Source organism: Manis pentadactyla, chromosome 10, assembly GCF_030020395.1.
Source record: "Manis pentadactyla isolate mManPen7 chromosome 10, mManPen7.hap1, whole genome shotgun sequence".
NCBI lineage: Eukaryota > Metazoa > Chordata > Mammalia > Pholidota > Manidae > Manis > Manis pentadactyla.
In genome coordinates, this window is record NC_080028.1 from 14,344,845 (window position 1) to 14,372,054 (window position 27,210).

Below are 27,210 nucleotides of genomic sequence, written 5' to 3' on the forward strand. Positions count from 1 at the left end.
AAATTACCTTTTTCACATTTATTTTTGCTTAAGGTGGAGGATATTTGTCTGTCTGTCTTAGAGTGCAACAGACCTAAGAGTGTTTGCTAAAACAAGTGGCTGATTTCAATGTATAGTTCTTAGGAACTTTCTGGATTTTGCAATATCAGCCCTAAGCTATCTCATTGGTAAATGCTGTTTTCCTTGACATTTTCTCTTTCACAATATAGCAAGTGTCATCTTTGCTCTGTACAAGATGCTGGTCAGTGTCAAGGGAAACTGGTTGCCTCTGAGCTTGCCCACATCACTGACATCTGGTTTGACGTTATCATTTACAAGCAAAAGGCAAGTGAATAAGGAATGGTTTTCAGGAATTCTCTATTTGCCCATGACTCCTGCTTATTACAAACAGAGCACTGCAAACAACATAAGGAAGGGACGAATTTTTCAATAAAGAGTGTTGTGAAGGTAGCTATTTGGGGGAAGTGTTCGAGTTAGAGCCTTATCTCACAGCATATACAAAAAGTATTTCTAGTTTGATTAGAGATACAGTGAAAAAATTAAAACCATAAAAGACATCTAACTGAATCTGTTTCTAGTCAAAAGAAATGGAAGAAACCACAAAGGAAAATCATTACAGCATTGGAGACATAAAATTGGGAACATTATAAACAGAATTAAAAGGTAAGCAATAGACCGAGACATATGTGTCACATTATAACAAAGGATGTCACATTATAACAAAGGGTTATATGATCCATGTGTAAAGAGCTCTCCTAAATAAAGAAGAAAAACAGTAAAGTTCCAATGGAAAACAGGCAAAAGGTAAGTAACAGATTAATAGGGAACACATATTCTGTTGAAGGGTGTGTACAAGGAAACAAAGTCTCTGGGGAAGGGGCTTGAGATGAAGAATCTTAAGAAACATTGATGCTTTTGAGCCATTATTTCCACTTTAAAAAATCTGCTTAATGAAATAGGGATTTGAACAAAGACTTGTATAAGTATGTTTAGTCCAGCATTATAGATAAAAATAATTAGAAACCACCTAAATATCCAACAACCAAGGTATGGTTAACTGGAAGAATAATATGACCATTTTATGGAACCATTAAAAGTGATTTATTTTTAAAAAAGAATATTTAATACTATCACAAAGTATCTTTAATATAAAATATTGAAAAAAGCAAGATATACATCCCTGCTTTTAAAAACAGTGTAAATGTCTGTGTGTGCACACACACGCACACGTGTGTGTTAGGGCTTCTTGGTGTTTCTCAAGAAAATTATTAGCTGCTATTCCTTCCCTGGAACTAGATGCATGAGCTGCCCATGTGAGAAGCAGCTCCATCTGCCCCTTGTAACTTTCCATCTGGGGCTCATATTGGAAACTGCTTCTTGTTTTCTCTGTATGTAACATCTTCACCCACATGGGGTATTTTCCTGACTGGTAGACACCTAAGTCTCTTACTATACCTTAGTTTCAGGGGCTTGGGGGCGGCTGACTGTATCTGAGGGGCCTCCTAGGGTCCCCCAGAATGATTTTTGTGTGTCTTAAACATATCCTGAAAGTTTGTTGAAAATCTGCCTGGACTGGTTCTGTGACACTGGCCAGTAACAGACAGGCAGGCAGAGAACTAATTTTAACCATGATGGATAAAGGACTTGAAGGACGCATACTAAATATAAATGATAGTTATCTGGGTGATGACATTATTTCCTTTCTGTAATAGGGCTATTTTTCTCTCTTTTCCATTTCAGCTGCAATGATCACGTGTAACTTCTCTAAAGACGAACAAGGATATTTTTATAGGATATTTTAAAACCAAAAAAAAAAAAAAAAGCCAGGAAAAAAAATCACCCTAGTCACCAGTAGGGGGAGCCTCTGCCCCCGTGGTTTCCACCGGCTGTTTGCCTTGGGGCCGCGCATGTGGTGGAGGTGGGGGGTGACTTCACTCTCCCACCCAGTACCTGTTCGCTCATGGTGTTGATCCCATCGGGCCCCAGGAGAGACACCGCCTGCTTCACCAGGTCCGTCCGCCCACAGTTTAGCATCCGGAAACCCAGGTCCTGCTTAAACTTGGCTTCGATGGCCACTGCGTCCAGTTTCCGAGAAGCACAAAAGCAGTCGTCCGCCCTACGGAAGGGACAGATGGTCAGCTGGGTGCAGCGGCTTCCCCAGAGATTGGTCCTTGAGGGCCGAGAGAGTTAGGCAGCACCAAGGAGACGCTGCATTCGCTTTTCCGCATCAATTGCCTGTTCCTAGGCCCCAATTAAAATATGGATGTCTTGATTCTTTGCGCTTTATAACTTTGACCCTTTGTCCTTTATAACTGCTGCCGATCTGTCCTGTGTGTCTTCTCTGTGCTTCCACGGCATCCTGAGCTAAGTGTAAGGATGGCTGATATTTACCTAATATTTGCAATGGGCTAGGCACTCTGCGGAACTCTTTACATGAATGAATTAGTTTCATCCGCACAAGATCCCGGGAGGTAAGTACTATCATTACCCCTCTCTTAACCATAGGGAAATAGACACAGATAACGGACTTCCCCAGGGCCACACAGCTGGCACGCAACTGAGCTGGGATGTGAAGCAGGGCAGTCTGTGCACAGCCAGCCTGGGTATCTGCTGGGACACCCGGTCTCCCGGTCCCCCATCATGGCACATACTATTGCCTTTTTCCTTATCTGACTTCCCCTCCAGGCTGGGGGCTTCTGAGAGCAGGGACCTTGTCTAGTGTGCCTCTGTGTCCCAGTGCCAGACGAGCACAACACGTGCAGGTGTTAAAAAATATTAACTGAATGACCACAAAATAGGTGGATTTTCTACATCAATGCAGAGGCAGGACACAGAACTGGCAAGATGAAATGGGAGCAAGATGCACTGGAAACTAACCCAACCAGATGGGCACAGCGAGAGAGGATAGGGAAGTGGGCGCAGGTAGAGGCAACAGATTCAAAAAGGGGATACAGATTCTCCTTGTAAAGGATGTTACTTCCTTCTCACGGTGAGCTGCAGTCATTAAATCAAATCACCGAGCATTTCTGGAGCACCTGTTTGCAACAAGGTCTGCTGTCGGTGCTGAAGACACATAGCTAAACCGTCACTGTCTTTCCCTGGGAACCACTGCCCAGAAGCAGGAAGGGCAAAGACACTGGTCATTATAATTCTGTGTGGCTAATGCAACGATTGAGGTGATCAGTGACATGCAGTAAACTAGGGGGATCTGGCAAGGCCTCCTGGGGCAGTGACCCCTGAGCTGTGCTTACATCAGGGCACAGAAGAGAGGGCAGAAGATCTTTGAGCAGGGCCAGTGGGAGCGAAAGTACGGAGGTGAGACATGGCAGGCTGTGTGAGGCAGCCATGGAGGTTTAGTGTTTCTCGCCATAAACTCCTAGGCGGAGTGCCAGAGCTGAGGGAGATGTGGTAGGCAGGGGCTAGATTACGGGGGAACTTCACTTAATCCTTAAGGCTCCAGACTTTATTCTTAAAAGATGTGGAAGGTTTTTAAGCAGGCAGGGGTGTGACATGATCAGATGGCCAGTTCTAGGGTGGGCTTGAGGGGAGCTGACCCTAAAGGTAGAGAGACTTGGTAGTGCTCAGTGAACTGGCTGAACGGGCAGAAGAAGCCACTGCCAGAGTGTCAAGGGTCAAGGGCTGAATGAAGGCGGTGGCTGCTGGGATGAGGATGTGGATTCTGTTTTCGCCACCTGTACTTGCCCAGAGGAACATGTAGATTATGACCCTTGCCCCGAGGCTGGTGGGTCACACCCTTGCATCAGCTGGAGGCAGTGCTGTCCCAGACGCCTTCCTGCTTCTCCCCAAGCTGATGCACAGCGTGGATACTGAGGCATGGAGGCAGGTGTCCAGAACTCCTGGTGACATTCCTGCGTCTAACTAACCCACTTTGTGGCATAAGGAGGTGGTATCATTTTTATCCTTGGTGGAAATAAGTGGGCCTATTGTTCCAGAAAGTTTATGGCATTAGGGCTTCTGTTCATCAGCAAGGCCAGGATCTGGGACACAGCACCTGAGGGGTGAGCCACAAAAAGGGCCTAAGTAAATGGGTGGGGTGGGTGTGCGCTTGACCCTCACTGGGTTCCTGATTTATGATTCATCTCTGCGGGCAGAGGAGGCTAGGGCGGAAGGCTGTCTGGAAATAGGCAGCCAGCGGTAGATGCTAGGAGTTTGCTTCTGGCCACCAGGGGGCGCTGACGCAGTGAAGATAGAATCCAGAGAAAAGCGACCGGAAGCTTGGTATTGCTATTAGGTCTAATCTGCATGCACACCTCTGGGACTAAATATCAAGCCAGGCCTCCAAAGGCCTATTTGTATGAGAGCACCGGTATGAACCAAGAATGGTATTTACGGGCCAGAGAAGACCAGAACCCTAAAATCTGGGATTAGGACCTTTTCACTGCTGGTGGGGGGCCCAAGATCACTGAACACTGTTGGAAGTTTCTCCAGGGAAGCCCGGTAACTCCCCAGGGGTGGACGAAGGCTGAGGGATTCTGAACCTAGCTTTGGACTGTGGCCTCTGCACCCAAAATGTGAACTTCTAAGGCACAAAATGGGGCTGTGCCAACAAAGCCCAGTTCATGGGGCTTTGGACTTGTGACCTTACAGCTAGGGTTGCCAGATTTACAAATAAAAATACTGTAGCAAATACTGCATGGAGCAAACTTACACTAAAGTATTATTCACTGTTTACCTGAAATGGAAATTTAACTGTTTTTTAATCTCAGAAAGGGCAGAGTCACCTGCCATGATTTGAAAAGAACAGGAAGAGAGAAGGGGGTTCTTGCTGAAATGTAGACAGCACCTTCTCTAGGAAGGAGGGGAGGCCCTTGGTGTGGCAGCAGGCTTCACCGAAGGCACCCACGTTCTCTCAAAGATGGTTTAAGGAAGATGCTTCGGCCAAAGGGACAGGACAGAGGGCAGAGGGTGAGAGCACCAGGCCAAGGTCCCGGGGCAAACATCACACAGGCTTCTGGAGAGGGAACGGTGGGGTCCGCCCGCCCGTGTTGTACTCAAGCATCTGAAGCCTTGATGGGGGGGGGGGTGCACAAATCTCAGGGAGCTGTCAGATTTGACTAATTACAAGGAAAACTTTTCTTCTAATAGACCACTGGCTACTTCTGGAAGGTGTTGCTTTGTGAAATCAAGAACCTCCTTCTTGGGAGCAAAGGTGCTGTGAGTGGTCATTGTCACCGAATTTGCAATTTCCTCTTTTCTGGGTGTGTCTAATCCCTTCTGCTATCCTCAATGCCTGACTGACTCTCTCAAATAAACATTTTTTTCTGGAGTCAAGATAAATTCTATGTCATCAGATAAATGTTACTGAGCACCTACTGTGTGTGGGTAACACCTACTGTGTAGAGGAGCTAGGGAAGAGGGAGACACAAACCCCACCTGTGTTCACGGAACTCCCAGAGCGGTAAACCAATAGTTTCAAGAACATGAGGAGAAGCGTTTACCAGCTAGAGGCCCTGGTTTTAAATTAGAAAGACACAAATGGCAAGAATGTGACTGTAGCTAAGATGATGATGATAATTATTACAGGAAGCTAATATCTATTCAGTACTTACTACTGAAATCCAAACTCTTTCCATGTGTTAACTTGGACAATCATCATAACAAGCCCACGATGTGGGTGCTACTGGGAACCCAGTCCAGAGATGAGGAAACTGCCTAAGTCACAGGCTGGGGAGCGGTGAGCTGGGGTTAGACCTGGATGGTCTGATACCCAGCCTGACCCTTCTCCACGGTGCTGGAGGGCCCCCACACACAACCACCTACTCGAGCACATTCTCTCAGGCGTCTCTCAGCCCCTCAAATTTAGCATGTCCACAATGCACCTTGATAGCAACACGTCTACCTTTCAACCTTCACACTGGCCCCCCAGTCATTCCCTTTCTGTAAGTGGCCCCACTACCTAGCCAGACGCATAGGCCAGAAACTTCTCTCCTGCTCATGTCCATCTCATCAGCTATTGATTTTGTCACCCAATCCTCCAAATTCAGGTACTTCTTTCCACCTCCACTGCCACATCCTGGTTGCAAACACCACCACCCCTTGCCTAGGTTGTTGCAGAGGCTTCCTACCTGGTCTTCCTGTTTTCATTCTTCTCTCCATCCAAACCAGTCTCTTACCCAAGGCAAGAGCGAGCAGAAACTGAAAATAGGACCATGTCCCGCCCCTGCTTTGAACCTTTCAGTGCCTCCACCACTGACTAGACTCCAGCGCCCCACGCCTGACCTTCAGGACTCTGCAGGTGGGCGCCCTGCCCTGCCTCCTCACGCTCCATCCTCCGGCCTCTGCACCAGCAGCCCTCTTCTTCTGCCCTCCAACAGGCCACGGTCTTCCCTGCCTTCAGGACTTTACTCCTGCTGTTCCCTCCCCTTGGATGCCCTTCCCCTAGCTCCTTACAGGGCTGGCTCCTTCCTGCGCCTCACGTATGAGCTTGAATCTCGATTCTAAAGGAGGCCCTCTCTGACCAGTGCAGTCAAAGGAGGGTTTGCTCCCCTCCCATGTTTACACATCCCATCTCCAAGCCAGCTTCACCCTTCCCCTTGTTTGTACCTTTTGCAGTCCATAACTATTTCTTTTTCCTTTTTAAAAAGTGTGGTTTTTCTGCAAGAATGTTAGTCAGTTCAGACCTGAATGTAAGTCATGAAACCATAAAACACTTAAAAGACAACATAGGCAAAAATGTCTTGTATATAAACAGAACAACTTTTTCCTGAATGCATCTCCTCGGGCAAGGGAAACAAAAGCAAAAAAAAATGAGCAAATGGGACTACGTCATGCTAAAAATCTCCTGTACAGCAAAGGACACCATCAGCAGAATAAAAAGGCATCCTACAGTATGGGAGAATATATTTGTAAATGACATATCCAACAAGGAGTTAATATCCAAAATATATAAAGAACTCACACACCTCAACAACCAAAAAGCAAATAACCCCATTAAAAAATGGGCAGAGGATCTGAACAGACACTTCTCCAAAGAAGAAATTCAGATGGCCAACAGGCACGTGAAAAGATGCTCCACATAACTAATTATCAGGGAAATGCAAATTAAAACCACAATGAGATATCACCTCACACCAGTTAGGATGGTCAGCATGGAAAAGACTAAGAACAACAAATGTTGGTGAGGATGTGGAGAAAGGGGAACCCTCCTACACTGCTGGTGGGAATGTAAACTAGTTCAACCATTCTGGAAAGCAATATGGAGGTTCCTCAAAAAACTAAAAACAGAAATACCATTTGACCTGGGAATCCCACTCCTAGAAATTTACCCAAAGAATACAAGTTCTCAGATTCTAAAAGACACGCACCCTTATGTTTACCACAGCACTATTTACAATAGCCAAGAAATGGAAGCAACCTAAGTGTCCATCCATAGATGAATGGATAAAGAAGATGTGGTACATATACACAATGGAATACTATTCAGCCATAAGAAAGAAACAAATCCTACCATTTGCAACAACATGGATGGAGCTAGAGGGTATTATGCTCAGTGAAATAAGCCAGGCGGAGAAAGACAAATACCAAATGATTTCCCTCATTTGTGGAGTATAACAATGAAGCAAAACTGAAGGAACAAAACAGCAGCAGACTCACAAACTCCAAGAAGGGACTAGTGGTTACCAAGGGGAGGGGTGGGGGAGGGCAGGTGGGGAGGGAGGGAGAAGGGGATTGAGGGGTTTTATGATTAGTACACATCGTGTGTTGCAGGGGGTCACAGGGAAGACAGTGTAGCACAGAGAAGATAAGTAGTGACTCTGTAGCATCTTACTATACTGATGGACACTAACCTCAATGCGGGATGGGGGGACTTGACAATATGGGTGAATGTAGTGATCACAATGTTTTTCATGTGAAACCTTCATAAGAGTGTATATCAATAATACCATAATAAAAAAAAATGAGAGGAAAAAAAAGAATGTCAGCCATTATTAACTGGTAGGTGAGCCATGCATGTCCCATCATTCAGTGAAAGGAAACCCCCAGGCAACATCTGTTTATCAAGAACCCCTCAGCCACACAAAGTGTTTGCCACCCAGGGCAGACAAGCAAATTAAAGAAGGTGAAAAACACTTTCTATAAAGATCTGTGAAAATGTTGTTCAATTCTGATGGTTAGAACACTTAACTCTGAGAAATCTTAATTCCTGCAGCATTCGTGTCAACAGGACTCAGAGGTCCATTTACTCTTTCTGGGAAAGTCTCTGAAGGATGTGCCGCTGACTGCCAACAGGTGCCCCTGCAGCCTGGCCAAATGAGCATGCTCTGTGCAGTGCAGGACTTATTCGTGCAGAAATCTATTAAGCTGGTCACCTGAGGCTTCACCAGAAGGTGATCAACTTTGTGGTTTTTCTCTTCAAATGGCTTTCAATAATGCCATAAAAGATCCGACCTATTTAAGAGGTCAGCGTCCAAGGTGACCAGGTTCTCTGATTTCTCAAGGGCCCTGGCCCCAAGAGATTGGCTCCTATCACTTCAGGAATGTGATTTCAGGAAGATGTTTTCCAGAAAGCCTGCAGGCCTGACTGTAGCAAGTGACTGCCTTTTCTCCTCTGGGAAGGAGGCGGCACCGAGGCAGGCTGTTGTTGATGCATCCTGTCGATCTCTGCCGATTACAAATGCAAGCTGGTGAGACCTTAGACGCATTGTATTCATTTGTACTTTTAAAGCTAGCATAGAGGTTATGAGCATGAACTCTGGTTTGCAGCTCAGCTATTCAGCAGCTGTGTGATCTTGGGGCAAGTTACTTAACCACTTTGGTGTTTAGTTTTCTCATCTGTAAAATGAGCTTAGTAATAATACCTTCCTCGCAGGATTTTGGGTTGGGGATTAAATAAGATAATCTATGTACACTGCTCGGATGAGTACAGAGCTTAGGCTACAGCTGTCATTAGATATTAGTGATCTCGTATCATAACCATTATTATAAATCACAAAGCAAGGGGCAAGACTGTTTGGAGAGAACATACAAATACAGAGACACGGAGACTATAGAACATTATAGCAACAGCACTGCTTTAGGTCTTAAATTAGATAATGTTATCTGACAAATTCCGTCAGAATAAAGGCAGAACTTTTCCCACTGGGGACACCCCGGCCCCCAGGAAGGCTGCCATCTGCATCCAGCATGGTTTTGCAAGCAAAGTGTAAGTGACAGCAGAGGTCAAGGAGGGAAGGGAATAGGAATTCCCCTTGATGAAAGCAGAGTTTCTGGAACAGTTGAATAAGCAAATAGCAGAGCCACAACCAGGGCCCCCTTCTTTCTCCGCCACCCCCGGGCCAATCCTGACCCCACTGGTGCTCGAAGGTCCCCGGCAGCGCCCAGGCAGCTTGAGTGCCGGCTGCAGTGTAACTCTGCCAGCCCATCCCCAAGGGTGTGGGCTGGGAAGCCTGCCTGGGCTCATCCCGTGGCTGTGCCCTCGCCACCCGGTTACACGGTGCCACTAACCCCAGACAGGTTATTTAACCTCATCTGGCTTCCTCATGTGTAAAATGGGGACCCTAACGTACTCTACACATTAATTTATCCAACAAATACTTAGTCCTTACTGTGAACCAGGCATGTCATAAACTTACAAATATTAACTCTTTAATTTTCACAATAACGCTATAAGGAAGGCATTATTATGGTTAACCTGTTTTACAGATAAGGAAAACTGGGGCACAGAGGGGTTAACTTGGTCATTGTCACACAGCTTATAAGTAGGAGTTAAGACTATTTTTTCTACTCTGATGAAACAATTATTTTAAGGGCAATGAGAAAACCCCTCCCAATCTTTTTTTTTTATTGAAGTATAGTTGAGAGACAATATTATTTTCGTTTCAAGTATACAACACGGTGATTCAACAGTTACACACATTATTAAATCCTCACCCCAACTCATGTAGTTACTATATGTCAACATAGAAGAAGATGTTACAGAACCATTGGTTATATTCTCCGTGCTGCACTTCCATCCCTGTGACCAACTTACATTATGATTGAGATTTTGCACCCCTTTATCCCTCTCATGCACCCCATCCACCCACTCCACCCCCACCCCCATGGTAACCACCAGTCCCTTCTCGAGTGTCTCCGAGTCTACTGCTGTTTTGTTCACTTTGTTTTTAGATTCCACATATAAGTGGAACCATGGTATTTGTTTTTCTCCACCTGGCTTATTTCATTTAGTATAATTCCCTTTCATCCATCCATGTTGTCATAAATGGCAGGATTTATTTCTGTTTTATGGCTGAATAATATTCCACTGTATATATGCACCACATGTTCTTTATCTATTGATGGGCACTTGGGTTTCTTCCATATCTTGGCTATTGTAAATACTGTGGTGATAAACATAGGGGTGCATTTATCTTTTTGAATCAGAGATTTTTGTTTTATTCAGGTAAATTCCTAGAGGTCGAGTTACTGGGTCATATGATGTTTCTATTTTCAGTTTTTGGAGGAACCTCCAAACTGCTTTCCATGGCACTTGCACCACCTGACATTCCCATCTACGATGGAGGAGGGAGGAGTTAGGGTTTGAACCCAGGAAGTCTGTCCCACTAACCACACCGTACAGCCCAGTTCTCAGTGATACGCTGGCCATCACGGGGCTTCCAAGGGAGTCCACATGCATGACTCTAGGGTCTGTACCCCAAAAGGCAAGCAGTCCCCACAGCCATGACCTTCCCCGTCAGTAATAAAAAAGCCACTCCTTACTGCAGGCTCACTGTGTGCCACACTCACTGTGTGCCAGGCCCTATGCCAAGCGCTCAATTCCACGGCTTCACCCGATCCTCTCCTTGAAGGAGTGTTGTCATTGTTCCCCTTGGCAGGGAAACTGAGGCGCGGGCCTGAGTGACGCCCAAGCCTGTGCTCCATGGAGCAGGCAGAGCCCAGTATCCGAGGCCAGAGGTCACATCCCTGGTTCGCTTCATATTGCCACCCTGGGCAGGTAACTGAACTCTCAAGCCTCTGCTTCCCCAACTGCAGAACAGGATGACGGCGATAGTGCTCACGGCCTGTGTCTGTGATCGGGATCAAAGAAGAATACTTCTGAGCCACCCAGCACAGTGTGTGACGGTGACTGTCCAATACATGGAATGCATACTTATTACTGCCTTGTAACTGTGTGCCTCTTTCCAGGGATTTAATCAGGCCATCTGGAAGCACGCCCCTCCTCCAACCACACACTGTTCCAGTCCTAGGGGAGGTCTTCCCTCATCCCCAGGGCCCTTCCAGCTGGTCTGCAGCCTGGCCCCCCCACCCAGCTCAGCCCTCCTGCAGGGTGTGCTGGGCCTGCTGATAGCTCTGCGGTTGCTTCCGTGGCTTTTCATTTCCCCCTCCGTGCTTCTGTTCTCATTCATCCCGGCCACACTTGCAGGCTGGCGACCTGGGACAGGGCAACTTGCAGGGCCACTTCCAGAGGCAGCAACTAGGGGTCTGCTTGGGGGCCACATGAGGGGTGGGGCTGCTTGGTCTTGCTCATGGGAAGAGGCCCACGGGCTGGGTGTTCCGCTGGTATGGGGATGCCCACATGCTGCCTGGGCCCCAGGGCCCCTGATTTGGGTTCCAGTGTGGCTCCTAAGACCGGTGGTCAGATCAGCTGCCTTGGAACAAAGTAAAGGTGTTAACCAGAGACACAGTAAAGAGTCACAGCTTCCCTAAAACGCTACAGTCTGTATATACTACTAATGCTAACAATGACACTTATAGATAGCTTTCCACATAGTAAGCACGTTGCATCCTCAGAACACCCCATGGACGGCACTGTTCTCTTCATGCATCGGATGAAAGGCCTGAGGTGTGAAGGGCAGGCAGTGCCGGGGTCACAGGGCTTGTGGGCGGTGCAGCCGCCATCCAGCCCAGGTGGTCGGACTCCTGAGCCCATGCTCACATCCTGCTTACACCCTCACGGGAACCCCCACAGGCGGGTCTCCACATCCCCATTTCATAGATGAGGGACCAAGGGGAGTTAGGTCTCTTGCCCTAAAGTGACTAGGCTCCCTTTCCACCCACACTTGTCTCATCTCAAAGCAAGGCTTCAGTGAGACATGGGCTTGTGTGGGAGTTCCCACACTCTGTCCCAGCCCAGTTCTACAGAATCCAACATCACACCCACACGGGCACAGCAGGCCTACTGTGTGCCGCACACTGGGGCTGCAGAGAGGCCGACATGAAGAGATTTCTGCCCTGGAGAAGCTAGGTGGCTAAGGGATGTGCCGTGAATCACTTATAACTGTTACTGCGTGCCAGCTACAGGCCAGGCCCTGGGAGAGGTGCTGGAGCCCCAGGCTGCCTGTCCTCTCAGGCTGTCACCGAGAAGGATTTTAAGCAAGCTGTTTGGCTACACAGGTGACTACATAATTGAAAATAAAGGTGTGTAGGGGAGAAAAACTCAAAATAGTAATTGAAGATCAAGTCGCCAGCCTTTCATATTTCCCATGGGCAGACAAGAGAGATTTATGATACCCGGGAGTAGACAGTAATGCTGCCGGCATTTATCTGGATACTTAGTAACTCACTGAAGGGTGGCGGGAAAAGCTCCTAGTGTTGAAGTATGTGCCAACATAGCTTATTTCCTGGCCGTAGAACAGGCAAGTCACCCCATCTCTCTCTAGGCTCCACTTCTCATCTATAAAATGGGGAGAACAGTGCATGTGTGCTCAGCTTTTGTGAGAAATAGGTGAGATGGTGCAGGCGAGCCTCTTCTCGCTGTGCTGGAGGCACTGTTTCAAGGTGGACAGGTACCTAGAGAATGTGGGATGGGCGGTGCTGCCATTGACTATGATTTTCTAGAAGATGCAGACATTAGTCAGCCAACTGAAATGAAGGAGAAATCTAACAAGCAGTCAACACCCCCACCGCCTGTTCAGGAACTCGGGGTAATGCTGTGTTGGTTGGTTGTGAACTACAGCTAAACCAGGGGTAGAACACAGAGTTCATCTCAGGCATCCATCTGATTCACTGGCGTGGCTGATGGGAGTACAGCACTAGGAGGATTCTGAGGCCATGTCTAAACTTAGCCAGGAGAGAGGAATAGCTAAGGTCCTAGAGAACAGCTCTGAAAGCAACTGGTAAGCAGGAACAGGACGGGAATAAAGGCTTAGATGGACATACCACCCATTAACTGTGTATTCTTCGATAAGTCACATTTCCTTATCTACAAAATGGGGTGTTGGGCTAGACAAGCTCTGAGGTGCCTTCAAGCATGGACATTCTCTGAGTTTATCACATATTTTCGGGCGCTCAGCTACCATTCTTTACTATGCAATAATTTTTCTCCCTTACTCCATCCCAACATTCACCTTCTCTGTTTGTGCTCTTATTTCATGCAAACACTTAATTTACTGTGGCCAAGCGGATCACCTAAGAAAGAAATGGGTGGCAATGAGTGCTGACTCCCAGCATCCATTCTCCATTTCTTCCTTATAATTATACAGAATTGCCTGTCCTCACTGAGTTTTGGCTGAGCACATGGCTGTCCGTTTACAAATTATATTTTCCCCTGTAGCAAGCTACAACCATGTGACTAAGAAACACGAGCAGCAGTGATGCAGGAAACTTCTGTGTCCTGTGGGGTGCTAGAGTCAGCCCATACCGGCTGTGAAAGCCACTTGTGTGTAACTTCCCCACTTTGTGTTCAGTGGCACTTCACTGCTAGCTTGAAATCAGCCACAGCTGGAGTATTTACACCATGGAAATGGGCAAATACTGTAAACCATAGTTCCTGCTGCCCCGTTGATAAACATTTACCAGCACATCACTGTCTATGTCATTTGCTAAAATGGAAGCTCCTAGCTCTAGGCTGAGCTATTTCTCCCTCCCTAACTGATAAGCAGACTTACCAGTGTCCTAGCTCTCTGACTGTGCAGGTGAGCTCAGGGCAGGTTTGGCAAACATTTTTCTTAATGGGTGAGACAGTCACTATTTTAGGCATGTAGGCTAGGTGGCCTCTAGTGTGACTACTTAAGTCTGCCACTGGGCTTGAGGGGAGCTGTAGATAATTGGTAAATAAATAAGTGCAGTTGTGTTCCAATAAAACTTTATTTAAAGAAAATAAGAGGCTGACTCATGGGCCTGCTTTAAAGGAACTGCAGGGCAACAAGAGGGAAGGGTCTTGGGTCTTCAAAGAATCTCGTGGAGCAGAGTTGCCTCATCAGCCTGCCCTGGCTAATCTATTACATGAGGGGGAAATCTTAGTATCTCTTAGTTAAGCCACTGTACTCTGGAGTCACTCTGTCATCATCTAGATAATGAATACAGGAGCTAAGAGATTAACTGCCCATTCTGGCTACTCTCCTACTAGGTCAGAATGGAAACATGCCTTTCCTGGAACTTAAAGGGCCAGCTCTGGCTGCTTTCTGCCAATCTCTGTGGCTCTAGAGAAGAATACTAGCATCTACAGATCCAAGGCAGACACATGGCATGTAGGAGAACAGGTTCCTAGGTTTTGTTTGCAAGAGTCTAGTAACCCACAGGACAGAAGCAAGACACCATGGCCTGAGTACACGTGTGGCGACACTGGCCAGGCCGCCTAGGGTATCCTAAGGTAAGCGTCGGGACTGCGGGCACATCCTGCTGTGCCCAGCTCTAATCTCCCAGGTCACTGGGCACCTGGATGAGGTCAGTCTGGGGGCAACAAGGCCAGGAATTCTGGTTTACATTTTTATTTAAAAGTGACCCCGAGGTTCTCAAAGAGCCACAGAGAAAGCCACCTTCTGTTCCTGCTGCTGGCTCTTGGAGATCTGACCAGAGGAGGATGTCAGGAAGCAGGAAGGGGTGCCGGGCCTGGCTGCAGAGGGCAGGCCCCTGGCCAGCACAGTCCTAACAGCCACACTGCTGGCCGGCATGGGGCTTGGAAACATTTTGGAAAACTTTTACAAGGGGCACCCACATGCCCAGCTCTCCCTGCTGGCTTCCACCCAGCCGGGGTCACTCACCTGTTTCCTGCCGGCCCTAGGCCATCTGAGTTTGGACCCTGGACTAGGGAAGGGTGAAATGTGGTAAGTGCTATTATCATGGATGGACAGATATTAAGGAATTAATACTTTAAGAATTCTTCATTAATTCACTCAGATCACTTTATTATATGTCAGGAAGGGTGCAAAGCACACTAGGTGCTTTCATACTTAAAATATTTTATTTTATACTCAAATACTAATAATAATAGTAACAAAAACATATAGCATTAATTGTGGACCAGGAACTACTATAATTTTACATATATACACATACATACACTTATATTCACATATGTGATCTTACCTAATCCTTACCTTAATCCTACAAAATTCATCTGCATCTTTCAGAAGAGGAAACCACAGCACAGAGAGGCTAAGCAACTCACACCAAGTCACAGAGCCAGCAAATGGTAAGACCTGAGATTGGAACCAGGCAGGTTGCTCCTGGAGCCCAGCTGTTACCACCCCACTCCTCTGCCTCTCTGAGCTACCAAAAGCCTTCCATGCTCACTTACATTCTATTCAGATGCTGCCTGGGTCATGACTAGATGCCAGGTTCTGGGCTGGCTGCCAAAGAAATCTAAATTCCCAACACAGGCTTCAAATTCGAGGTCCTCCTGCAATCGCCCCTCTGAGAGTTCCTCATCTCTCAACCATTTCTTCTTGCTCATCATTTCAGCCAACAAGGCCTGCTTCCCGCTCCAAATACACATTTCCTCACCTGTTTCCTGCATGCATGCATGGTGTAGCCCTCACTTCAGATCCTCTCCCTTGTATCCTGCTTTCCTGCAAGTCATATTCTAGAGAATAAGTCCCACATAACAGCTTCTGACTTGCAGAATCACAGAATGTCAGTGCTGAAAGGGCTCACCCAGCTCAAGCCGGTACCTCCTTTAAGGTCAGGAAACTGGAGGCCTGGAAAGGGTTAACTAATTTGCAGGGATCACAGATGTATTTAGGGAAAACATCCCTATCTTCATCTAAGGTCATTTAGCAAGTCTCTACGAATACATGTAGGCTTGCGTAGGGCAGAGATTCTCAGTCAGGTGATGCTATCACCCAGGGGACATTTGGCAGTGTCAGGACAGCAGTTTTGGTTGTCACAATGAGGGAGGTGCTGCTGGCGTCCGGCAGGTGGAGAGCTGCTGCTTGGACATGGCGCAGGACAGTTCCCACAGCAGTGAATGACATGGCCCCCGATGTCAGCAGAGCTGAGGCTCAGAAACCCTGGTGGACGGTAATAAAATTTTTTGCATCATCTCTTATATATCAAGCAGCTCCCATTATAAGATTTTGTAAGCATGACAATCGAATGGTGCCTTCAGAAATGAATTGTGAAATGACAATTCAGAGAGTGACAGGCCTGGCTTGGATACCAGCCCCTGGCACCCCTTCCTCAACACACTTTCTCAAGGAAGGCAAATTTCCTTTCACAGGCTCCAATCCCCCAATTGATGAGGTTTTCCTTTCCTTTTAGGTAGTAAAAAAGATGAACAAATTGAGACTGATTTACACTGCAGTAAGTCACGCCAAGATCTCCATGCACCTTTCTAAGAAAAAATTACATTATTGCAGCAAATGGAACATCTAATGGTGCAAGGTTCCTAAGAGAAATCTTTGTCCAAAAACTGGGTTGACTTGCCTGTATAATGCTGATACTAAAGCACAGAAAACAGCCAGCTCGTTAAACTGCCTCAGATTGGGTAAAGAAAAGTGATTCCACATCTTCCTCCCAGTCAGTTTTATTCTGCTTTGCAAGAGGGACCAAGGAGCCTGGAACCCTTCTCTTCCTTAGAAGGTAATGCCCAGCTAGTGGCAAAATCTACTATGCTTGCCCCACCCCCCTGACCCAAAAGAAATTCTGTGTCTGTTCAAGTACGTGAATAAACGATTTCTCTCAAGTGCAATGGCTACAAACACCCAGGAGAATGAAATTAGTGTGTTCATATCTGAATGTGTTATTATGTTATTTTGAGTAGAAAATAATGAAGCGGCATTATACATCTCTTGCTTTGGCATCAATGACTGTTTTAAAAGAACTGAAAATAAGGCCTACCCTTTGACAAAGGAGTTACCCCTGATTTTGGCAAGTGGTCAGTGCAGCCCTTTCTGGCAAAGACTGGACATCCTCCAGAGTCCTTTATCTCCTTCATTTGTAGTATGACATGAATTTTTAGCTGGATACTTGGCATCCCAAAGAAAGACTACATTTCCCAGGTTCCCTTGGAGTTAGATATGGGACAGGACAAAGGGCTGATCAACAGGAAGTGAGGGGAAGTACAATCTAGGGCAGGCTTTCCTCTTCCCACTAGGTAAATGGAGTCCTGGTGGGTGGGGCAGCCATACTGGGCCATGCAGAGGAAGGTATCACCCAAGGGCTGGCAGAGCAACAAGAGGAAACGTGCCTGGGTCTCTGATCTGGAGTTACCATAACAGCCCAGGCCTGCTTATGCCTAGATTGTTACATGAGGGAGAATTTTAAACTATTTTATCCAAACCAATGGTATTTTGCATCTCTGTTACAGCTAATGAATCTATATCCTAACTAATCTACTCCACAAATGGTTTTTAAACAGAAATCAATTCTGTGAAGCACAGACGCACTATTGTACTTCTACGGAGGCTACTGTGTTAGGTGCTGGAGGGGCAAAGATGAAAGTACACACACCATTCCCCAAGGAATTCTAGAAAGGACTGATGGTCTTCTATATAACAATTTTCACAAATAAATACCAACCGCTGAAGTACAAGGACAAAGCTAGAGTGTTACAATCCCAAGATGCATTTCTAGTAACACCTGTCCCATAAGATGCTGTATGGTGAATCCACAAATGTTTTCTGTAAAGGGACAAATAGGAAATGCTTTAGGCGTTGTGGGTCATACAGTCTCTGTCATAACTATGTACTCAACTCTGCCACTATAGTGTGAAAGCAGCCATAACCAATAATAAACAAATGGTGTCTTGGTGGGTGCCCTGGCTGTTTCTCTGTGCAACTATATTTATAGAAAATAGGTAGCAGGCAGCTGTTATTTGCTGACCCCTGGTCTATGGTAAAAGATGACAATTCTTTGGGATTTATAAGAAATACGGGATGTTAAAAGCACTGAGAATTTTTTTAAAAGCCTATTTAATTTTATTTAAGCCAGTGTTTCCCAAATTTATTAAACCACTTAATACATCTTTGAAAGGCTTATTAATATCCCAGAACTGGACTTCTAAATACACTATTGCAAACACTGGCTAAGTAACTTTTATTGTTAATAAATTATTTTAGGCACATATAAGATACAGAGTAATACAATGATCACCGACATGCCTACAACCCAAACCAGCTGAACAAATAAAGGATTATAAGTACAAAGACTCCTGTACTCCCCTCCTAATTCCATCATCCCTTCTACCTTCCTGCGATTATCCATTTTCTTGAACTTGACATTTATCATCCCTATGCATGCTTTACACTTTTTATTATTTTTATGAACTTACAACAATATATAGACTGTTTTGCATTTCAATAAACTTTATATAAATGTTAGCATACTACACAAATCCTACCTTAGCTTGCTTTTTCGTACAATATTAAGTGTCTGGGAATTTGGCTATATAGCAACATGTAGATCTGGATCCTCCTGAATGAACATAAGATCATTTATTCATCCCTTCTCTTGTAGACAGATAGCTTGTTTCTTTTCTTTTTCTTTATTTTGCTATTATAAACACCGCATCTATGACCATCTCTGTACACATCTCCTTATTTCCATATGGAAGAGTTTCTCTAGGGTATAGATCTAAGAATAGACTTATGTGTTTTCAACTTTACATGAATGTAGATTCAGAGTCAAATACCTACAGGGGTATTTGAGAGTTCTCACTATTCTATATCCTTGCTCACATCTGATATTGTCAGACTTCAATTTTTTTGCTGGTCTGATGGGTATGAAATGCATACCTAGGGGTGGTTTTGATTGCATTTCCAGGATTACTAGTGAGGCTGGGTCCTTGCCACGCGTTCTTGGCCCCTTGTTAGAATGTCTCTCTGTTAAGTCTTTGCAGGGATCTTTGGCACTGGACTATGCTGACAATGCTGGATGGATGCAAGAGGCTGATGTGCAGCCCACATGCAGCCCAATTCCTAAGGCTGCAGGCCGAGCCTTTCTAAAGGAACCTGTGGGCCTCGTTCAAAAACTGCTTTCACATTTCCCAATGTTGATTCTTTGATCTCAGCTACGTTTTTAATAGAAACAACTTGGGCTTTGGAGTCAGGCAGACCTCGTTCAAATCTAAGACGGCACATTCTATATGAGACTGTGGGCAGATTTCCTAGCCTCGGTGTTCTCAAGAGTGAAGAGGAAAATAAAGCCCCCTCATATAGCTGGGGGAGAACTCAATGGAGCCGAGTGTGAGAAGGGCAGCGTCCGGGTCATGCGGATTCCCAGTTGTCAGTTCCCTCTGTCATCTTGTGAGATACAGGAGACGGCGATCGCTGAAGCTTCACTGACTTCCCTCACCCTGTGCCTCAGTTTCCCCCACAGGTAAAAGTGTTATTGCCATTTGTACCTCTTATGTCAGACCACAAGATTGAATAATTCTCAGAACTAGAAAGGACTTTGGAGGCCATGCAGTCTGGTGGTTCTTGACCTTTAGTGGTGTGACTAAATGAACTGATGAGAGGTAAGTTCATTTTGGAACAGTGGTACCTACACAGGGAGCACTGCAATGACGGCCTTTTGGAAGGATGGGACACACTCCTTCACTGTCACTCAAAGCGCCTCTGTCATGCCTTTGTACTAAGTACTGGATGCCTGACTAATTGCTAAGCGAAGAGAATGCTGTCGTGTAACTAATGTTTTAAACCAAAGTTTGGGAGATTTGCTGGCAGATGAGTAAATAAGCACCTCGGGCAGAAATTAAACTGGCTGAAGAGGAGGCCAAAAATAAAAAGGGCCCTGTTCCCGGAAGCCAAATCCCACATGGCAGCCTGCATACCCTCAAACTGCTGGACTGGAAGCCCAACTTTGGAAGTAAGCTCCAAATGCCATTAAAGATGTGGTTCTCTGTGTGGCTGTAAGCACTAACTGTGTTTCTGTTTTGCTTTTAACACTTCGGAAGAACAAATTCCAAGTGTTGGCAAACTGTCTGTCGCCCGCGATCTGGTTTCCTCCCACACCAGGCTGTCGGAGCCACTGCTGTAAAGGGTGCTGACAGTTCCCTCACTGCCAAGTCTAGGGGCCTCCTTTCCATCTGCACCTTCTCCACTGTTGTGATAGCCTTGGCTTCTGGGACCCCTCTCCATCTTAGTTCCCTTGGCGTCTGCCACCTCACTTTCCTTGAGCTCTTCTCTGACATAGGACCCCTCTTCTTCATCTCCGGATGATTCCCCTTCCTCAGTCCCTTCCCTGGGGCAATCTCATCTACTCCCATGACTGCAGTGGTCACTGTTTGCCAGTGCCTTCCTGCAAAGCTCTCTTTAGTTCAGAGTCCCACACCTGAATTTCACCTGTCTACCAATGTCTCCCACATTGAGGCCTTTTTGCATCTGAATTAGAATAGCCTTAGTCGGTTTAATTACAGTACCACCAACACACTTACTAACAGCCCTTTGCATCATTCATTCATCCAGTGAGTATTTTCTGGGCCTTAGCCACGGGCCAGGCTTAGTGATAGGCCCCAGGATCAAGGTAAGTGATTTCTGCCCCAGCTCTGAAGAGAGAAGGCCAACTGTCTGAGATAAAGTCTATGTGGTGACCCTTTCTTCTGGAATAGTCTATGCCCACTAACCTCTGCTCACTTGGGACAAGGCTCCACAACTCAGGAGCCATATCTACTGCCCCCACACATGTTCCTTTCCTTCTGCTGTCTCTTCCTACTAGTGACCCCAACTAAGGTTGGAAATGCAACTGGTAATGGATGCCCAGCTACTTTGGACATGGTTGAGGATTGCAGCCAATGATGGCCTTCAAAATCTCATACCTCAGAGGAAGTATAAAACCTGAGTCATCCAGACGAACTCTAAAGTCAATGGGGTGGGCACAGTGGCCCCCAAGCCAGTCAGCTCTGGTTGATCTTCCTCCTGCATCCTGGGGCACTGACTCTCAGCAGAGGCAGATGGGCTGAGACATGCCTGACCTCAGCCTGGGCTGAAAATCCTATCCCCAGTGGTACACCACCACATCTCAAGATATTACTTCCCCTCTCTCAGAGGAAGTTGAGGCTATTGTTTTTGGCAGCCAGGAGCTGACCTTGTTCCAGAGCAGGGGAATAAGGGCAATCACTAATATGTAATATGCATTTACTGGGACACAAGTAAGCTACATGGTTTACATGCTATATGGTGCTAAAAGTGCATACATATTATTTGACTTAATCCTTCCCACAACCTTATGAGATGGGCATATTATTATCCCCATTTTATAGATACAGAAACCAAGGCCAGAGAGATGAATAGCTTGCCTAAGGTCACACAAAGAGTGGTCAGGCCAGGATTTGAACCCTGAGCTCCTAAGCACTGTGCTCTGCTTGCTCTCTCGCTGGAAGATGGGGCAGCACTTCACTGCCTGGCAGCCTGATGGAGAAACCTGATACGGACTCTCTCATTTTCACGGACAACCAGGTGGGATGCCATCTGCACTCAACTTCTTCAAAGCTGAACCCACTGTGACTTCTCCCACATTGTCCTTGTTCTGTATTTGTTAAAGACATACCTAGCTACACACTCTCCCAGGGCAGAAACCATTCAAGTCAATAATTAAAATAAAAACTTGGTGAGGGGAATGGGGAACAGGTATCACATGCCACAAAATCTAGCAGTCAGGCCAGTGTCCATCCCACCTCTGTCCCCCAGGGTGACGGGCTGAAGTACGTCCCCCAAAAGGTGTGTTGAAGTCCTAGCCGACCCCTCCCCCATACCTGTGAATGCAACTTTACTTGGAAATAGGACCATTGTAGACATAATCAAGTTAAGATGAGGTCACTTGGGGGGTATCCTAATGCAATATGACTGGAGTCCTTATAGAAAGATGGAAATTTGGACAGAGACATAGAGAGAAGATGGTTGTGTTCTCTCTCCAGGCAGAGATTGGAGTTATGGTCACAAGCCAAGGAGTCCTTGGGGCTATCAGAAGCTGGGAGAGGACAGGAAGGATCCTTTCCTAGAGGCTTCAGAGTGAGCCTGGACCTGCCTTGATTTTGGACTTCTAGCCTCCAGAACTGAGATACAATAAATATTTGCGGTTTTACGCCATGCAATCTGCAGTACTTTGTTACAGCAGCCGTAGGAAACCCATTCACCCAGTTTCCAATGCCCTCCCTCAGATATGACACTGGTTATCAATTTCACATCTACCCTTCCAGAGAGCCTCTAAGCATGGGTAGCAAATATGCATGTGTATATTTCATACAAGGGTGACACCTTACACACTATTCTGTGTGCTCCTTTTCACTTGATAACCTACCAGGGTCATTTAAAACACCATGGTGATATATACACAACATAAAAGTCACCATTTAGAACATTTTTAAGTGTATTCTGTGGCATTAAGTACATTCACATCATTGTGCAGCCATCACCACCCTCCATCTCCAGAACTTACTCATCTTCCCAAACTGGAACTCTACCCATGAAACACCGGCTCCCTTCCTCAGCCCCCCCCCCCATCACGTCCTGCTGCTTCTCTCCTCTCTGTGTCTCCGATCCCTCCCCACCTCTCCATCCTCACTGCTTCTACCTTTGTCCAGCTGTCAGGGTCCCTCACCTGGATTCTTGCAACAGCTTCTTGATGCCAGGCCCTTGACCCTGCCCGCCTCGGCCCATTTCTATGCAGCCACCAGCCCCTCTTTCTAAAAAAATATAAATCTAATGTCATTTCCCTGTTTAAATACCTGTGATGGCTCCTACCTCCCGCAGGATATAGTTACAATTCTTTGGCATGGCATAGGGACCCTCTGCGGACCATTTGGCCATGCCTCTGACATTCCCGTGATGCCAGCCTGCTGAGGCTCTCTGAGCAGCGTGTGGGACCCACGCTCTGGTTTGAATCCCTTACTTTTCCTCCAGCACATGTTCCCACCTTGAGGCCTTTGCATATATGGTTCCCTCTATGTGGACTTCTTTTCCTAATGGTCCTTTCCCCCTTCCTCTCCTTTCTTCACCTTCTCTACCGGGTAAATCTATTTACTCTTCAGATTCAGATCACATAATACCTCTGGCATTTCTAGCGCTCCCAGACCTAGATCTTTACTGCCCTATGTTAGAGTGCTGACCAGATTTTTCTGTAGTAACTCAAGGGCCTCTCTTCCCCTCGCCCCCTTCTAACACACAGGATGCGAGCCGCACAGCAGGTGCTCTGTATGTGCCTGCTGGGTGCAGGGCTGCCTTGCTAGCTCAGCTGCTGGTGCAGGCTCTGTGGCCTGTCCCTGACACTGCTGGAGAGGACAGTTGAGCCTCAAAGGGACTCTCCTGGGATCAGCAAGAGGGCATTTTCCTGTCTTCCAGGAGGTGCTAATGCACTGACATCAGTGTGGGGTCACCACTGGCCTGCAGCAGGGATGCAATGTCTGCAGGAGGTGAAGAAGGCATGCCGTGGCTGCACGTCAGGCCCAGCCGGAGAGGCCGTGGGGAGCTACAGGACTCGTCCCAAGTCAGGCAAGGACAAGGGCAACTGAAGGGGAGAGGAGAGAGTGGTTCTGGACTCTGTGAGAGGCTGGGGAGCATTCCAGGGCCCACAGAGTCGTGCCAGGTCAGTCTGTCCCTCCCTCCTCAGTTCTTCTCTACCCCACATGCTTTTTTTTTACTTTTCTTTGCAGTACCCAGAATGAAATTATGTCGCTCATTTGTTCACTACTGCTAGTTGTCTGTAACTCCCCAGTGGCCTGTAAGTCCTCCGAGCCCAGAACCAGACCTGCCTCCATACAGATGGGGGAAGGAGCCCATGCAGAGCAGCTCTCCGGATACCAGCTGCTGAGCTCCCCTTATCTGGGTGATCGTCTTCTTAAAGGGCCACGGATGTTTACAGGAAAGAGGGCCAGCGGCTCCAGCAGTATGAGGCCCGTCTCCTACATGACTCGATGGCCACCACATGCTGTGGCTCTACTGGGCAGCAGGGCAGGTGGGCCATTAACACCCCATACGTGTTTGGCGAATGAACCTGAACTTCCAGCTGTCATTATAGGGCTGGCTAGGAGGCACCAGATTTAGGACAGGGACTGTTGTGGCACAACCTTCACCTTAGAACCCAGTCAAGACAAATAACAAAACCTACTAACCTCCAGAGGTGCTCAGGAGATTGGGAAGGGTTGAAAGCAGCAGAGAAGCTGTGGTGCAATTGATTAATTCCCACCTGACTCCCTACTGAGGGTCTCCAGGCCATGAAGCAGGGGTCATCCCCATCTTTACAGGCGATGAACCTGGCCTGGTGAGACGGGCCAGGTGACTTGCCCAAGGTCACCCACTAGAAAGCAGAAGGCCCAGATGAGAGATCTAGCATGGGGTGTAGCACTTACTAGGTGCTAAATAAATATATCCAAAGAGTGATGTAAGAACACAATGGCCAGGTCTACTGAGACCCCTCCTGACACTCATTGCACCACACCACCCTCAAACTTATCCATTCTGGGACAGCTCAGAATCTGGTTTGAATTTAAGAAACTCTTGCAAGAAGATAAACTATTTCCAGGAGTACATTCATGGTTCTAACAATCCCCACAACCCACTGGCAGGTGCCATTTCTCAGCTAGCAGGACTTAAGAACACCCCTCACCACCATATTTTAAACAGCCCTACTCGGGAGCAGAAAAAATGTTACAAATGTGCAGAAAACAACACTATTTACTCTTCACATTTCCTAAATGTTTCAAAACCAACTATTAATAAGAAAATGTAGAAACCCTGCCAAGACGTATTACCTGTTCTTTCCTTTATTCTACTGCCCCCCTCCTCCACCTCCCAAAGGACAGGATAAAGAAAAGAAAAAGGCAGAATTTCCCAAGTTTAGATTATCTGATATGTTAAGTAAAGAAGAATACATGGGTCACCCTGTCAGCTTACAGACTGCAGCTCCATCAAAGGTGTTCCTTCGGAATAAACCTGATCACCACGGTGAGACTTCCCTGTAGCTGGAAAAAGACAAATGCAGAGCTCTGGAACCATTGCGACCAAGGTCACTCTGAAAATCAGTGGCACTAGTGCAGACCTGAGAATCCCTCACTCTGGCTGCTCTGTCCCAGCTGGTGCCCAGGCTGCCTTCCACCAGGAAACCTCGGCCAGCTGGTAGGTAATTATAAGTGCTAATAGTCGCTGATGCCCTGGCCACCAACACCAGGTCCCAGGTTCCTGCATTTGTTAGAATGCCAAACAACACGCTCTTTTCTAGGGCTGTGTTTTGAGAGAGGAGAGCTCAGCTCTGACTGACTCAGAGCTAGGAGCCTGCCTGGCAACTTCAAAGATGAATGTCTGGGAGAGTAGAGAGACGAGACATTTTTACCTCCAGTCACCAAGTCCTTCATTCTAGACCTTATTTGCCTCACAATAGCTGTGTGACCTTGGATACGTTCCATAGCCTCAATTAGTCTCAGCCTTCCTAGCTCTAAAATGGGATAATACAGTTGCCTTGCACAATGTTTGCAGACAGCGCCCTTAGTGCAAAGCACAGCATAGGTGTCCGGTATCTACTTGGTGGATATCTGAATGAAGAAAACTTCCTCGATCCTTTTACCCACAAATTGGAGATAGTAATTCCTCTTTCACATCACACTGAATGAGATTGGAAAATACATGTACAGATGTATCTATATGTATTAGACTGAAGAAGAGATATTCTTAAAAAAAACCCTGGTTCATCCTTTTATGTACTAAATTTAGTCTAGTTAATGGAACTTGTCTTACACTTATTATTTAGGAAAGCTAATGAAATACCATATTGTAGTTTTGTCTTTGAAAATGATTTCTAAATTTGATGAAATTTAGCTGGAACAATCAGTTAGTGTATTTTCTACACACAAATGATCATTCTGTAGAGAAATGAGTCAAAAATTGAGAGATAAATCACTGAAAATAGCCTAGAGACTCAAATGAAAATGACTCCCTTTGTTTCCCTGCTCTCAGTGCATTTGGCCTGCCAGGATATCACAGTCACATCCCCAGTGCCCACGGTGAGGCTTCAAATGGACGGATGTTGAAACTGAACTCCTTGGGGTGACTGTCAGAACCACTGTACTTGGTCACTAGACCGTATAGTACAAGCTCTGGGCTGGAGGAGGGGCACAGAGATGGAGAGTGGCCCTTGGAGCTCATGTTCAGTGTACGGAGTAGAAGCATTTGGAAGAGGGTCATCAGCATCCTCCGACAGGGCTGAGTCTAGGTCTAGGGAGGGAGACCAGACATTCTTTGGGTGCTTGGGTTTGTTATCAGCTCCTATTTTTCACTTAGTATCTGTGTGATGTCAGGAGAGTTACCTAATCCTGCTGGACCTTGATTTCTTCCTCTGTAAAATGGGACAGCACTGTTTTCCTGAATAATAACTGTGTTTGTTTTGAGGCTCACATGAGAAAGTGTTAAAAGCCTGGAAGAACTATAAAGCAATACCGAGGTCTGAGCCTCCATTGTTGTTCCAGGGATAGTAGAGGCTTGGGGCAATGCTAGCGAAGAATGCCCACGTCAGGTGCACTTACGTTCTCTCGGGCATTGTCTGTGTAGGTGCTTCACGTTCACGACCCCTTCATGCTTGAACCAACCTCGGATGGAGGCTGTTTTTATTATGCCCATGTAATGGGTAGGGGAACAAAGCTCCAGAGAGGTTAACTGGTTTGCCCACGGTTGCAGAGCTAATTAACCATGATGGTGGGATTTGGACCCAGGCAATGGGGATTCTGGAGCTCAGGCCCCATCTTTCAGCTGTGGGGTCTCCTGAGAGTATGACAAACAGGGAGTACTTTGTCAGCAGGAGTTAAGAAAATATCGTACTTTCCTTGCCACCCAGAAGCCTCAGGTTGCTGCAATGAGGAGAGCTGGGGTCTCAAGGTCATCACAGGCTGGAGCTGGGGACAGTGAGCAGAGGGGGCAGGACAGTCTGGTGGGCTTTGGAGTATAAGCTGCAAGGATCTCACCCCTGGCATTGTGACCTACAAGTTGTCACCAACAGCTTCCTAATCTATAAAATAGGAAGATTATACTAAACTCAGGAGGCTGCTTCAGGGATTATAGGAGATGAGTAATAAATGTAAATATTTTGTTTCAACTGATAGCTGGCACA

At 46.5% G+C, this 27,210-nt stretch overlaps 1 protein-coding gene across 4 annotated transcripts in view; it reads right to left on the bottom strand.

Moving 5' to 3' along the window:
- ABTB3 (ankyrin repeat and BTB domain containing 3) overlaps nucleotides 1–27,210 on the bottom strand; it is a 287,710-nt gene that overhangs the window by 41,260 nt on the left and 219,240 nt on the right. For all 4 annotated transcript variants that reach the window (XM_036891316.2, XM_036891314.2, XM_036891317.2 and 1 more), the window contains one exon: nucleotides 1,951–2,116. In XM_036891316.2, the coding sequence (XP_036747211.1) occupies nucleotides 1,951–2,116 (166 nt within the window). The remainder of the gene's footprint in view (nucleotides 1–1,950; nucleotides 2,117–27,210) is intronic.